Source organism: Helianthus annuus, chromosome 16, assembly GCF_002127325.2.
Source record: "Helianthus annuus cultivar XRQ/B chromosome 16, HanXRQr2.0-SUNRISE, whole genome shotgun sequence".
NCBI lineage: Eukaryota > Viridiplantae > Streptophyta > Magnoliopsida > Asterales > Asteraceae > Helianthus > Helianthus annuus.
In genome coordinates, this window is record NC_035448.2 from 193,498,375 (window position 1) to 193,514,628 (window position 16,254).

Consider the following 16,254-nt stretch of genomic DNA (forward strand, 5'->3'; position numbering starts at 1 on the left):
ACCTCCGACATCGAGCACCCACCACCTGCCATCGAGCACCCACCACCTCCGACAACGACACTCCACCACCTTCATCGAGCACCCACCACCTCCGACATCGGCACTCCACCGCCGTCATCAAGCACCCACCACCTCCGCCATCGACATTCCACCACCGCCGGAGATAACAACACAGGTCATCAACATCAAAAACACCGCCGGAAATAACAACACATGTCCCATCGGTCACCGTCAAAACCACCAGCATCCAACCCTAAACTCCAAATCGGAGCTCACTACCCCAAATCGGAGCTTTTGTGCGGTGGTTTTGTGACAGTTGCCCACGCATCTCGTCTTTCACTCTCCTTTGGGCGATGGTTTTGTGGCAGTTGCCCACGCATCGGAGCTTGGGGCGGTGGGTTTGTGACAGTTACCCCAAATCAGAGCTTTGAACGATGGTTTTGTGACAGAAAAAGGAGATGAAGAAGATAAGGTGTTTCACCTTTGAGATCCCACGCATCGGAGATAAGGAGATGAAGGAGATGAGGATTTCAATATATGCTCAAAAAAAGAAACACAGAGATAGAGATGACATTTAAATGAGAGGAGAGAGGTAATTAAAAATTCAGAGATTTTAAATGAAGAGAGAGGTGGATTTGACATTTAGAGGAAATGACTAAAACACCCCTTCTTCTGATTGGCTGAAAGTGGTTCTCGCGGTTCTTACAACTGGAGGTGGTTTTCATTTTAGCGGCTCCCTATATAGGGTCGTCTATGACTTGGTGGGCTTGTGCTACCTAACGCACGTTGTCTGTGATCACGAGCGTATAGGGTCGTCTTTTGTCATTGGGTACCACAAGTAGCCGGGCTTTTGTTTTGTTGGCCGTGCAGAAAAATATATATATGTTTAAATCTTCTTGTTAGACGTAGACTTTGTATAAGCTTTAGATATTAGAGTATCTTTCACACATTTAATTGTTATAGCCAAGTGTCCGGAACTTTATATTTAATTTAGGACAAATTAAGTATATAAAGATATAGCAATACTTTCAACCAGTTTCGTATACATACTTTTAAAATCAATAACTTACTACAATCGTGCTAACTGCTAAATGTACTTCTTAGACCCTCATAAGATATAGCAATACTTTCAACCCGTTTCGTACATACTTTTAAAATCAATAACTAACTACAATTGTGCTAAACGTACTTCTTAGACCCTCGTATTACTTTGATTGAAATTGAATATACCCCCTTGGCTACTAAATTAGTGACCGCCTAGTGAGCCCTTAATTAAATTTATAACCAGTATTTCAAATGCTTCATATATTAATAAAGATGATTTTATTAACCATTAGTCTATCTGTCTATCCGATGAAATCAAATGACGTACCGGTACCAAGTTTTAGTGAAAATCGGTTCCGGCACTTTCGGTGCTGGTACTGGTTCGGTACCGGAGCGGTATCAAGCTCATCCCTAGTCCCGAGTACACTTATTTTATTGTTTAAAAAATATGACTAAGACTAAATGGTATGGGGGCCGTCCCCATCTCGCCGCCCCAGTCACCCCACCCCCTTTCTCCGGCGCCGGGCCAGGCCCGTCATCTCCGGCCGCTGGAAACCGGTCTCGACGTCCCTCACTCCCACACACACCTATACACAGTGGTGGATCTTGCCTGTTGAACGTGTCAGGGCCGAAAGACACGGGCTCTAAAAAAGCCCGGGCAAGCCCGGGCCAAACATAGTATATATAAAAAATTTCGATCCAAATGCGGAAAATTAGCAGTACGGCTGAAAAACTTGCCCGGGTCGTGGCCCTGCCATAGGCCTTCTAAGAACCGCCCCTGCCTATACATACATATATATATACATATATATATATATACATATATATATATATATATATATATATATATATATATATATATATATATATATATAGGGAGCGGTTAACATACTTCACGGCTTATCCTACTTCACGTACGCCACAATCCTGGCCGTGGATTATCATGCATAGAACACATAATCACGCATGGACCTGGATTATTACGCATGGGACCTGAATTATCACGCATAGGAAGATAATCACGCATGGAACCTTGAACAAAAGATAATCACGCAAGTTATCGATGTTAATCACGCACGTTATGTTCTTGTCGCGTACGTTAACGTACGTTAAGCAATTTTGTACATTATACTTTCTCTATATATATAAAGGGGTTCATCCCCCACCCCCCATCCCATAGGTCCATCCCCTTTAGGCCCCGCTTACGTGACGGTGACGTGACGATCCATCCCCTTAGAGATGAGGCTCACCATACCGGTTAGGTCTAATCTCTACCGCTTCTCGTGTTGATTGTCTGTCAACCATCAAATAAATCCCCCCTGGTTCTTTTCCAAAATGGGAATTTTGTTTGGTCTTTTTTAGTAGTTATTAAATCAACCTTCTACATTTTAATTAGTTTGGATTTAACAGAATTGCCAATTTTTCGATTATCTAAGCCACCTAAGAACAATTAAGTTTTTGACTCTGTTAATTTTTTAAAAGTTATATACATACATCAATCAATACATGTAAAAAAAGTGTATCGTACAAAATACTTTAACGTACGAACTGTACGCCATATCAAATTTTGCATGTTATGTTAAAAAAATAGAATTCGCATGTTACAAATTAAATTGAGAAATCGCATGTTTGAACGAAAACAATTTTCGCATGTTATTTCAAAAACAAATTCGCATGGTGTAAAAAAGTTCCAAAATCGCATGTTTATAAACCAATTTCGCATGTTGATTCTGAATCGCGTACGTAATGTATGTTAAAGGATTTTGTACGTTAACATGCCTCTATACATGTATATGTTTTCATCCCCAATAGAAATTAACCAAATTAAGTTTTATTTTTTTTTCATAATTTGAAAACATAAATATCAACACATGTCAAGTACTTCCTAAAATGTGGGATAGTACCTGTAAAGAGCAAATTATGAGATGGGGGATACAACTCGTAAAGAGCAAATTATGAGATGGATGAGAAGATGATCAGAACCCTCCCAAAGCTAATTAACTTGTAAAACTAACACCGGTTAGATTCATCATAGAGTCGGGGGTCTCTTTATGATCACTCATCTGATGTGAAAATAAGTATTTCGAGATATAGAGAATGTATTGGAGATAAAAAGTATAATTCAATTCAAAGTAGTATACGTGACATATCTTTTTATGTGTCTTATACACTTGTTTGCGAGTGACCAGGATGAGTGAATTTCTAACTTATTGGGCTACATTCCGCCCTCAATCGTTATTATTGAAGCATATCCTAATAAAATTACAACATCAACTAGGGAAGTTTGGTTGATCTCAAAGGGGTGGTCTGGAGAAGATCTAAAGTCGAAGGACTAAAAGAGTAAAATAATAATTAGTTGTGTATAGTTATTATTTAAATTATCCTAAGTATTAGTTTTATTTAGTTTCTAATTTTTTAGGGATAAGACTATGGGGTATGGGGCAGGAGTTTGGGCGTGGGTTGGAGAGAAACGCCCAAGTCACCACCCCGGGTGGGCTTGGGTTTGGGCGTGGCACCTTGGGCGGGAGTTTAAGGCCGGGCGTGGGGCATGCTAGCGATCCTATGTGGCCGGCTCTTATTGGCTTGTTGGCTAGGGCATAGCGGGTCATTTTAAATTTAAAAAAAAAATGATGTGGCTTGGCCACGCTAGCCCAGCCACGCCCACCATACCCCTATGAAACTTGGGTTTGTGTATTGAGTGCCCCATATCCACGTGTCAACCCATGCCCCAAACTCCCGCCTCACCATACCCCACAGTCTAAGTATGAGTAAAAGTAGGTGTCCTAGTAGAAGTATAATGTTTTTAATATTTATATTCCTTATGTTGTGTATTCTTAATTCATTCACAAAAATCAATAGAAGTAGTTTGTGAATCCGGTTTGTATTCATCTCTGATCTTGTACCCAAATTCAACATATCATTCCGGGCCGTCCACATAAAGTGTTACCTCTTCACATTTTCATTTGCAAATATGAAAATCACATTAAACACATAAGTGACGGCTTTAGTTTTCGTCTTAATCAAACCACATCACATATACAAAACTATAAACCCGAATATAGCGATTCACAGTAAAACTAAGAAGACGTTTCAATACCACACACGCAAGTTTGATCTAGCTTGTTTGATATCTAATATTTGTATCTATATAATTTATATTTAAATAAAAATATAAAAAAGTTTGTGAACCAAATAAAAGGAACACAAAATGTCCAAAATTCCAATTCCACAAATAAGACAACAACAATGCATCATCACCGTTAATATAACCACTTCTCAACTCACCTGCCACAACTATCTCCACTCACTCTGCCACCACAATGCCGGCACCGGCACCACCGTCACGGCGGCTACATTCCACCATCCTCCTCCTCCACCTCTCTCTCCTCCACGCCACCACCACCACCACCCCCACCCCCACCCCACCACCCCACCCAGACCTCCCCGCACTCCTCTCCTTCAAATCCTCCTCCGACATCTCCAACAACCTCGTCTCCTGGACCCACTCACCCGACCCATGTAACCACACCACCCCATTCATCGGCGTTTCATGTCTCCACAACCGAGTCACCGGACTCGTTCTCGAAAAACTCAACCTACACAACCGATTCGACTCACTCACCTCACTCGTTAAACTCAGAGTCCTTTCATTAAAACACAACCACCTCACTGGCCCAATCCCAAATTTATCCAATCTTACTTCTCTAAAACTTCTCTTATTATCCCACAACCAACTCTCCGGCGACTTCCCGCCGTCGTTACCGTCATTATTCCGGCTAGACCTATCGTACAACAACATTTCCGGTCCAATTCCGGCCACGGTCAACCGGTTGACCCATTTGTTGACTTTACGTCTAGAGAATAATCGCATTTCCGGGTCTATTGATTTTATCAATTTACCGAATTTGAATGATTTAAATATTTCCATGAATAATGTTACCGGTAAAATACCGGTAACTCTTTCTGGATTTTCTGAATCTGTTTTTTTGAATAATTCTGGTTTGTGTGGGTTACCGGATCGGGAATGTGCCAATTCCCGACCTGATATACCGTCTCCGGTACCAGTACCGGTACCGTCCACTGCCGCGGTGCTGGGTAAAAATAATGACCGCGGCAGTGGTAAAAATAAAATCAGCACGGTCGCTGTCATAGCGATTATAATTGGAGATGTGTTGGTGTTGGCGTTGGTTTCGTTACTTCTGTACTGTTACTTTTCAGGTAAAACAAACTTCTTTTATTTATTTATTTTTTTTATTGCGGCAAACTGACTGAGCAAATAAAAATGTATCTTAAAATACAAAATACGTGAAAATTGTTTTTTCCTACTGCTTAAAAATGACGTTTAATTACAAAATGTAAAAAGAAATCATGATTTTGCGGTAGTAAACTAACATTGTAGAGTAATTATAATTTACTCTATAATTTTGTAGAGTAATTATAATTACTTTACAAAATTACGTAAATACTCTATTAGTGTAAAATCATATATATTTTTTTATTGTAGGACTAAAATACATGCTTAATAAGCAGAGAAAAAAAATTTAAAAAATAAAATGTCCTCATTCACTTCTTTCGTTAAAGATATTTTGTATGTTAAGACTCATTTGTATAATAACTTAACCCTACTTTTAACATACTTATTTATTTACTTAGTTGTACTTTGTAGGTAAAAAAATTAATGGGAACAATAATGTAATAAAAAAGTCGGAGAAATCGGTGTATCCGAGTTCAACGGCTAGTTCGTTTGAGAAGGGTAGAATGGTCTTTTTTGACGGGACGAGGAAGTTTGAGTTGGAGGATTTGCTGAGGGCGTCAGCGGAGATGTTGGGGAAAGGTGGGTTAGGGACGGCGTACAAGGCAGTGTTGGATGACGGCAATGTGGTGGCGGTGAAGCGGTTGAAGGAGGTGGCAGTTGGTGGTAAACGGGAGTTTGAACAGCAGATGGAGGTTATGGGTCGGTTACGGCACCCTAACGTCGTTAGTTTGAAGGCTTATTATTTTGCGAAAGATGAGAAGTTGCTTGTGTATGAGTATATGAGTAACGGGAATCTGTTTTGGCTTCTTCATGGTAAGTTAACTCTCACCATTAATATTTTATCCTTTTTATCAATACGTAGTGATGCGTTATTTTTTGTAAAAACATATCAATTTCATAATTTATGTGGGTCACGTTAAAGAACCGTAAAGTTACATAATACATTTACACGTAACAAATATAATAAACAGTTACATAATCATCTTATGTATTATACATGTATTTAAACTCTTAGATAACGATTCGTATTACACTGCCTTCTATTTCTTTGATTTATATAATATGATAAAAGAATAGATGACATTAGCACACATATTTTTAAAAGTTGACAACTAGTGTATGAACACTTTGCAAGACTTACTTTTTCACAATGAAAGTGATTCGTTATCCTCGTTGTTAATTAGTTGTTGATGATAGTGATTTTTATTTTGTTGTTATTAAACATTTTCTAATAATTTTGTTTAATAATATGTATATTATTGCGTTGAATTGAAGCATAGGACCAAAAACAGGAAAATCTGCAAGGTCAAAAAAGGTAAAATATCATAAAAGTCAGAAGTTAACTATTTATAACTTGAAATTAATGAATACCATCAGGAGAAAATATATAACTTGAAAATATATAACTAATTTAATTAACTATTTTTCATGTTTGCTTTTAATTTTTATCTACCTCAAGTTAGGTCCATATTTATTATGATGGATTTAAATACTCAAATAGAATAGTAAATTGCGAACATATTCGAGGGACCAGGTTGCAAACACCCTTGTTTTATTGCTTGTTCTTTGATACAAGTCATAATCTTCGTGCTTTTTTGTATTATAATCTGTCGTCCATTTCTTTTTCTTTATTTGCCCCCACCATATCCCTCTTTTGTGTTAACAACGCCGTTAGTTATTTACTTTACACTTTTCATTCATTAACTTTTCCAACGTCACTATTTTGTTAATAGGTTTTCTAATGTTTCTAAACCGAATTATCAACTAAACCAATATAGTTTATCGGTTTGATCAATCGATTGGGTCTAACCGAACCGATGACCTAGACAGTTTGGCTTTAACCATCAAATTGAGCAGTCCGGTCTGGTTTTCACATATGAAAGAGGTTTTAGTCTTTTACGTAACTTTTAGAGTAAATTGCCATTTTCATCCCTGAGGTTTGCCCAATTTTACGACTTTCATCTAAATGTTTTTTTTACGCATCTGGATGCAAAAGGTTTGAAATCTTGTAATTTTCATCTGGCTCGTTAATTCCATCCATTTTTCTCTGTTAAGTCAGATGTATTTTCGTCTTTTTTGCTAACTTCAAGGGAATTCGATCTTTTTTAGGGATATTCGGTCTTTTTACATGAAGTGAAAAAGATCGAATTCCCTTTAAGTTGGCAAAAAAGATGGAAATACCCTTGAATTAACGAAAAAAGTTGATGGAGTTAACGAGATGGATGAAAATGACAAGACTTCAAATCTTTTGGATCCAGATGCGGAAAAACAAACATTTGGATGAAAGTCGCAAAATTGACCAAACCTCAGGGACGAAAATGACATTTTACTCGAACTTTTATCGGGAATTCAAAAATACAAACTTCAAATTCTAATGGACATATTGTTTCCTATGTGATAGGTAATAGAGGTCCAGGAAGAACACCATTGGACTGGTCCACAAGGCTAAAGATAGCTGCTGGAGCAGCTAGTGGGCTGGCCTTTATACACACATTTGGCCCATCTCTTAAACTCACACATGGCAATATAAAATCCACAAATATCCTCCTCGACAGATCGGGTAACGCGTGCATCTCCGACGTAGGCCACTCTGCCATTACCCCACCAGCTGCCGCCCCACGATCCGTCGGGTACCGTGCGCCAGAATTGTTATCGGCAAACAACCGCAAATCCACTCAGAAATCTGACGTGTATTCTTTCGGGGTTTTATTGATGGAGCTTCTCACCGGGAAATGCCCATCCGTGGACAATAGTGGGCTTCTGGACCTACCGAGGTGGGTCCGGTCCGTGGTGAAAGAAGAATGGACGGCCGAGTTGTTTGATTTGGAGCTGATGAGGTACAAGGATATTGAAGAGGAAATGGTGGGGTTGTTGCAAGTTGCTTTATCGTGCACCTCTGGTGCACCTGATCAGAGGCCTACTATGGACTATGTCGTGAAGATGATTCACGACATAGACGGAGTCGAGGTGTCACCATGTCGTGACGCGGTTGACTCGGCCTCTGATTCGCCTTAGATTTATTGTGGCATGATGAGTCAATGACTGAAATTGTTTTTTTACTTGTTGTTTCGAGCCGATATAAATTAAGTTAACTGTATCCTCCTATTGACTCGTAAATCATGCGTAAATTCTCTCAATTTACGTGTAATATCGTGTTGTAATGATTATATAATTATTTCTTTCGAAGGTTTGTAACTTTGTACGTAGTTTCTTTTACACTCATTCTCATATGAACAAAAACATGACCATGTTTTTTTTTTTTTTTTTTTTTTTTGGGAAAAAATAATCCGGTTTGGTGGATTTAATGGTATGATTTTGATGTTTTGAATTGGTTATTAATTTAATTCAATATCGTTAGCTTGTATATAGATTTAAAATTGATAAATGTATACAAAACCAGTATAGGATAAATGGACAGTTCGGTTTACACCCGCGGTTCCAAGCTTTGAACCAGACCAAACTATTAAACTGTGAATTCAGAACCACTTGGAACATCTAATTTGCAATTGTTTTGAACACCTAAATTTCCAAACATATAGTTCTATTGCATAGTGGTAGATAAAATCTTACATCGAAATAGAAGATAAACGGACGCAACAAGTTGCGCCATTACCCCTTTGTGAATAGCAAAAATAAGTCGTTTAAAAACTACATCCATAGATCTCGGGACTAATCCCGCTTTCTCGTGTTTGGTCACTTTGCCCGAACAACTTTTAAAGCAGCCTGACCCACCATGAAAGCACTACCCTAAGCTCCCAAACCGGACCGATTCTTTTCCCTAACAAAAACCGGTTAATCAGGAAACAATGTTGTCATTATCTGATGTTGTTCGAAACTGAACCGGTTTCGGTTTAAGCCCAAAAACCAATTTTTACACTTCTATCAAACCTATGAATCCCCTCTTGCTTTTTTTGGTAGATGCGATACCTACTCGGCTACTTGGGCCTTATAGTATCATATTCTCTCAAAATGTACCTTTTTGGGCCTAGTCATCTTGGCCCAAAAATGCCAGTGGGAAAGCGATTAAGGAGTATGTAGACGTAACGCACATGCCACTTGGTACAACTATATATTCCAAGTAAAACATATTAACAAGAGTCAAAACACGTCTTAAAAAACGTTAAAAAAGGTCAGACTACGTCGGCATGTTAAAGTCTCAAAAAAAATCTATCAACGTCATAAGAAAGGTCAAAATACTATTGTTGATTGCTTGATTTTGCAGTTAAAACATTTTAAATATGAGTACAAATTTCTACATATTCTAATATTATCTAGTTTCTAGGGTTTTTTTTTTTTTTTTCATTTGATCGATATAATCCGGATGTATATATTTAAAATTGGCCTTTCGAAATTTATGGGCTTTTAATAGGCAACCTAAGCAAAGAGTCTCAACTCTCAAGGCTCGTTAGTATTTTTTTCACAATCTTCAAGTAGATGAAATTTATTATAATGATACGACCCAACCAGCGACCTGACTCGTAAAGACCCACCCCAACTCTACGTTTGAGTTACTTGTAGTAGGTTTAGTGGGGAATACTTGTAGACCCACGTTACATGACTTTATCTCTCCCACAACCCTCGTTTCTCTAGTAATGTGCATGTAGATTAGGATTGCAACTTCTACTATTTAAGCATTCTACTTCTATTCATGGAATTATGCAGAACATTGAATCAAATTTAGTCTTGTTTTATCTTTGTTTCTTGGAGCCTAACCCACTCTACGGGTATCTATTGGGAAATTAACCATTTCGAATTTGTCTTTGTAATGTTTTTTTTTTTTTTTTTTTTTTTTTTTTTTTTTGAATGGCCAACGAATCCTCCAAATGGGTTATTGACGAAATTCATCACATCGGGATACACTCGCCTTTGAACCAGGAAAACCCTCACCTAGGGCTGAAGCCTATGAACACTCGTCCAAAGGCACGACAGTGCGATGTGGTAAAACACGATCAGTTCAAGGATCGAACTAGCGATCGCCGCTTACTAGCCTAGTCTCTCACCACCCTTTATCATAATTATAAGTTATATTTATATTATGTTAACTTATAATTAATGTCATTGTTATTAGTTTAAAAAGTTTATCAACATTGCATAGTATTTGTTAGGCCGTTGGTCTGCACGTTGGTGGGATAAGGCACGTTAACTTTGAAATGTGGTCTGCACGTTAACTTTGAAATGTGGGGTCCTGTGTTCGAATCCCGCCCCCTTGCATTTCTCTTTCTTCTTTTACCCATGGCATTATAGCCTAGTGGTATCTTGGTGGTGGGATAAGGCTTATGACCATTAGGTCATGGGTTCGATTCCCACAAAGGGGGTTTTCCCAGATTTATTGGGTTTCCTCCTGAATTGGTGTATAGGCATTATTGCCTAGTGGAGATGGATATGATCGGGTGGTTCTGCTGGTGTCACGATGATACTCCAGTAGTCCGTCAGTGATCCAAATTTGCCGTTCAAAAAAAAAAATTTGTTAGGCCGTTTATGGCGTTCACTATTTTGCAATCGAGTAACCTCTACCAGATCGGAAACACTGTCGGCGGTGGTTGGAGTAGGAGGGTTTCGGGTAAGGATATTGGGAAGAGATGGTGTTGATTGTGTTTGTTTGCCTAGAAAACAACGCTGGGGCGCTTGCTGTGGGAGGGATTTTTGGGTTGGGTGTGTGGGTAGTCAAGGTGGCACTTGTACATTGGCTGGTGGTGCCCCGACCTCTCTTACTTTACAAGTATCACATGCAAGGTATCCAATAAAAGTCACTATTGCATACACAAAAATGTTTATCTCACAACTAGGTGATCAGCAATACATAGTTAATCTCAATACATCAAATAAATCCAAGAATAAAAGAATAGGAAGGAGCATTCCCATTTGAAGTAGATTTTCAATATGTAAAAGAATAAAATAATTTGAAGAAAAAATTCAAAAATTAATATTTTCAAAGAATGTTATAGGTTGAATTGCATAAGTTTTGGTGCAATTCTTAACAATCTATCCAACGCATGAAATGTGAACTTCCTTGCAAACAAGTGGCATATTTGGTTTTCCTTTCCATTATACTCACAACTCTTATCGTTTCTTAACTCCTCTAAAAACTCTTCAGTCACATCATTTCTCGTGTACCGTGTAGGGTGAGGGCCACCTTTCGCCCAATCAACAAAATGCAAAGTCCTGTTAGAATTTGTTTCCCCGAACATCTTGGTAACAAACGTTGGCAAGTAATGCTCGTCAGCATAACACTGACCGTCGCAAAAGTCATGGAAAACCGAAAAATACATTTTGTCAGATATCACCTCAATGGCTAGGTCACGGTTCATCTCAAACCATTGTGACCCTTTTCGCCATTCCTCGATATCCACAGTGGGAGCCATTTTTGGGCTATAGCGACCACGACCAACGGGGCCCTCTAGATCATAGGACTCCACAAAGTTATGTTTTGAGTTAATTAGGTACGTGTAAACAGTGGAGAAATTAAATAACGGAATGCAGGATTCAGAGAGAAGAACGAAGCGTTGGTTTGAGAAATCAAGAAGCGCGTTTGCTAGCAATCGACGTTCAGCTTCAATCATGTTGACTTTTCCCCATTCAACATCCTACATTTTATATTCAAAAGAATCAAAACAAGTATATTAGAAAAAGATAATTGATTCACTTAGAAGTCAAAAGACGCGTAACATATCATTTATTGTGGACTCTGTTTTCTTCTTTTTTTTTTAAATTAACAGGATTTTGATTATAAATTATAATTATAAATAATAATAAAACACACCAATCAATGTTCACAATATTTTATAAATATATAAAAGTTGTTTTCTAATACTATAAAAAATAACCAACGTGGTTTAAAGTATTCTAGCAAGCTTTTGAAAAGAAGGCCAGCAGTGGCAACAAGCTCATCCAGCTTGGATTCATCATACAAGTTAATGGTTGTGCTTTTTTTCTTTTTATATATTTTATTTATTTCAGAATAAAATAAGATCAATTTGTTAATGATTCAAACAATGAGATTCTGGCAGTTGTCATGGTATTGATGCAGGTTTAAGATTTCTATTTTTTTAAATATATTTCAAGACCATTTATAATAATTAACTATGATCCCAAACACATTAAAACTATTGCTTAAAACTTAAGAAAAGCACTAGTATGATTTGGGACAAAATCAAAGAAAAATCATTTAATTTATCACCACTGATATGAAGTGGCAATTATTAAAACTAATCTTTTGTTCTTTCTAATCATCTACCTTCTAATCAATGCAATGGCAATAATCTAAATAATGTTTTTTTTTTTAAATCTAATCCTATTGGTTATCATGCTATTAGGGAGTTCAAGTGAATTTTCCGGTAAAAAAACTTTCATGTTTATAAACAACAAAAAAGATCAAACATACAATAATTTTTCAGGTTTAGAAATTATAAATTTTAATTAAGGATTTTTTTTACATAAGAAAATAAGTTGATTTAATTATATTCTAGTTTTAGACATTTATCCATGTCCAAAATAGATCAATCATATGAAATCTCATATATTTCTAATGACTATAAAATACTAGTCACACCAAAAAAAGTTTCCTTGTGTATGAAATATGAATCATTTCCTTTTTTTTAAAGTATAAAATCATGTTACTATTGTAATTGAAGAAAAGATCATCATGAAATCAATGTCCCAATTATTATTCTTAACTTGCACCCATAACCCATCACCAAATATATTCAAAATTCCATAACCGAAACCGGAAAAAAAAAAGAAAAAACTAAAACCGGATTCAACCTGAACCAAACTGACGGTTTGTAGACTGATTAGTATTCTTGCTGTTTGAAACCGGTTAAAAACCAGTTTATTTGGCCCAAACCAGTTTTAAACCGAACTGATCCGGTTAGTACCATTTCGGGTTCCCATCGTATAAAACCGGTTAAAAACAGAACCTTTTTTTTTAAACATGTCTGTACACCTGTACAACAACAAATCAAAAGACTTATTATTAAGAATGTAATAACATACCTTGCTGGGAATTCTCCGGCCATAAAAAACAGAATCCTCCGGCACCGTCACATTCGCCGACGAATCAGAACTATGAACATAAATACTAAAAAGCCCATCATTTCCTTTGAAAAACTTCTCCCACAACGGCGACAAAACCACCGGACCTCTCGTCAGAAACATAAACGCCACCTTTTCCGTTCTCTCAAACGGATAATCTCTCACCTTCGGCACCATCGATGCTCTCCACAACAACTCTTCATCCGTCATATCGTGCATCGGTTCCGGCACCGTTAAATAATTCTTCAACCCCACTTTCTCCGGCACCGGTGTTGTTGCTTCCAATTCTAATTCTAATTCCGCCGGTGGTGGTGGTGGTGATTGTGTTGCTAGATAGGAGACGTCAGCAAGGGTGGCGTTGGAGTGAGAGAAGTGTGTGAATTGGGTGAATTGGAGGTTGAATGAGATGTTTTTGAGGTGAAAAGTTATAATAATTCCGAAACATAAACCGAAAAAGAAGAAGAGCATTAAAGAGAGAAGGTTTGATATGTGTAATGGGGCGTTGAAGAGTTTGAAAAGTGTTGTGATTGATGGGTTTTGAGTGTTGTTGTTCTTCATTGTTACAGGTTTTGTTATGGATGGAGAGTGATGAAATGAAGGGGTTTTATGCAGTAGAAGAACTGAAGAAGAAAGGTCGTGTTGTTTTCCGAAAAGAAAAGAAGTTTGAAATATATTTAAAGAGTGTTTCAACTCGGCACACCGGCAGCCGGTTTTGACGGTTTATTTATTTGTCAAAATGCTTTTATTATGTTTACAAAATCAAATACGTCAATTTTGTGTATTTTGAATAGTTTTTTTTTTTTTTGAAATTATTACGCGTTGGTGTATGTATGTCGTTCTCGTATCTGGCGGTATATGAGTTGAATCGGCTCTTTAGTTAATACTAGTGGTAAACCCGCACGCGTTGCGGCGCGATAAACAGATTCTTTCTATAATTCTAACCGGCAATACGGGGCGGAAATATAATTCAACCCTTAAAACGATAAATAAATCATATATAAGTTGTATATCTATATTACCAATCCGTGTTTTATATAGTTTGATAACCATAAAGAGTTATGCCAGTACCGTAAAGAACAATACCAATTTCGATCAAATAAGGTACCGTTAGCAAAACAAAAGAGAAAACAACAAAAAAATAGAGTTGTAATATGACTAAAACGGTATGAACAAGTGTTCGATTTGACTCAACAACAATAATAAAAAAGATGAGCAATGCTAAACTATCTCAAGTTACAGTCAAGGCAATAATGTTTAACTTTCACCATCGTGCACCGGATTTAAGTAAAGAACCACCAGAAATCGACTTTTCCGTAATAGAACCTGTAAAATCATTCAACAAAACAGAGAACAAATAGAGAATTTAGTAATAGTTTGCACAAAAGTGGAGTGACAGTTGACATTGATCTCTCTTCACCAAAAGACGACACAAGTTTCAACTTTATATGAAAATTATATTAATTAGACTTTTATAAGACGTGTTATAATTTTAAAATATGAAAATGATGGGGTTAAGTAAATTACGTTTAAAGATCCCATATCAGATGTGAATTTGGGTTATGCTTTATCTCTAACGGGTCAAATGGGTTGTGTGAGGCAAACATAGTTGAACCTCGCCCAAAATACGGGTCAGCCTAACCCAACTTGACCCATACATTTTTCTACATCTACTGTAAAACAAAAGTGAGTTGACATACTTGATGGAGTACGTGGGACCCCTGTGGTTAATGAAGGTCTAGAAGATGCTATTAACCCGTATCTTTGTGCAGACGAAGCGGCTTGCACCGGTTTACGAGAAGAAGAAGAAGTCTTTTGTGGTGGACTTGGAAGTTTAGCAGGTACAATGGGCCTGAAACAAGTAGACCACAAATCAAGCAAACACCAAAGAAATAACCAGCCAAAATATACAACAGAGACTCACTTCTGTTGGTGCTCAACACGCGCTTTTGTTTTACGCCTTTCGTGTATTATACGGGTTACATAAATCTAATTTTTACCAAATAATAAAAAATTATACCTTTAAAAACCCTATGTATTACACCGGTAATTTTGTATAATAAATAATAAAAAGTTACATCTTTAACAAAACCTTGTGTATTACACAAGTTGAATAAATGTAATTTTGTATACTAAAGAATAAAAGCAGATGCACAATAAACAAGAGTTCTCACAGGACTACAAGAAATCAAGAAGTTACCTGGAGCAAAGGTGGCTTAATGTCTAGAAATTTCTCTGCAAACTTGCGAGTGTAAAAAGCTGCTAAAGCACTGCAAAACAAGAAAAAAATCCATGAATCATATAAAACTATCAATATTCACACTCCTAATAACTTTGGTGGCAAGAGTACAATTGAATACAGGTTTGTTTTCCTACTCTGTTTCGGTATGCGTTTTAGATTTACTTTCCGAAATTACAGGTAACCCCTCACGTCTTGCCAAATTGCACAAACCGCCACCGAGTCTTATAAATGATATTAAGATCCTAGGAAAATTATTTCTTCGTATTTCTCTATTACAAAATATTCTTCTAATGATTGAGCCCAATCAGTGTATTCTGTAGCATCTGGTGAGGTTTCTTGTAACCTATCTCCACCATCAGCATTCAACGAGTACGGTTCGGGCCCTTCAACTCTAGGTGACATCAATAATGTCATGTCAAAAGTGAGTGTTGCTATTCCAGGAAACAGGCAAGAACATGTAATTGGATGTGCGTTGTGCGAGAAATCTTGAGCGTTTGGATGAGATTGTGAAACTCCTGTATCGTCAATTATTGGAATAATCAAAGAGGAAACAAATGTGTTTCGCTCATTTGAACTTAGAGAAACATTATTCTTATTCCAGCTTGTACAGAAATGGTCAAACATCGACTGAGCAGCACTACCACGAAGAAGACGCTCACGGGCACCTGATTTTATATCCCAAATG

General features: G+C 37.3%; 2 protein-coding genes across 2 annotated transcripts; one reads left to right on the top strand and one right to left on the bottom strand.

Moving 5' to 3' along the window:
• The first annotated feature begins 4,241 nt into the window (after window positions 1-4,241).
• On the top strand, window positions 4,242-8,551 carry LOC110920283 (probable leucine-rich repeat receptor-like protein kinase At1g68400). The gene is made up of 3 exons (XM_022164503.2): window positions 4,242-5,262; window positions 5,711-6,112; window positions 7,701-8,551. Exons 1-3 carry the CDS (start codon window positions 4,365-4,367, stop codon window positions 8,312-8,314), a joined length of 1,914 nt encoding a protein of 637 aa, XP_022020195.2. The 5' UTR covers window positions 4,242-4,364; the 3' UTR covers window positions 8,315-8,551.
• Window positions 8,552-11,086: 2,535 nt separating this feature from the next.
• Window positions 11,087-13,988, bottom strand: LOC110915085 (glycosyltransferase BC10). The gene is made up of 2 exons (XM_022159706.2): window positions 13,292-13,988; window positions 11,087-11,883 (listed from the first exon to the last, which is right to left on the bottom strand). Exons 1-2 carry the CDS (start codon window positions 13,886-13,888, stop codon window positions 11,239-11,241), a joined length of 1,242 nt encoding a protein of 413 aa, XP_022015398.1. The 5' UTR covers window positions 13,889-13,988; the 3' UTR covers window positions 11,087-11,238.
• Between the last annotated feature and the right edge of the window lie 2,266 nt (window positions 13,989-16,254).

What these genes read in the sequence shown, in the direction of transcription:
- LOC110920283 (XM_022164503.2), top strand. Translation starts at nt 4,365, where the DNA reads ATGCCGGCACCGGCACCACCGTCACGGCGGCTACATTCCACCATCCTC. An exon ending in TCTGTACTGTTACTTTTCAG is followed by an intron (nt 5,263 to 5,710) that starts GTAAAACAAACT and finishes TGTACTTTGTAG; the next exon opens with GTAAAAAAATTAATGGGAAC. An exon ending in TCTGTTTTGGCTTCTTCATG is followed by an intron (nt 6,113 to 7,700) that starts GTAAGTTAACTC and finishes CCTATGTGATAG; the next exon opens with GTAATAGAGGTCCAGGAAGA.
- LOC110915085 (XM_022159706.2), bottom strand. Translation starts at nt 13,888, where the DNA reads ATGAAGAACAACAACACTCAAAACCCATCAATCACAACACTTTTCAAA. An exon ending in GCCGGAGAATTCCCAGCAAG is followed by an intron (nt 11,884 to 13,291) that starts GTATGTTATTAC and finishes TATAAAATGTAG; the next exon opens with GATGTTGAATGGGGAAAAGT.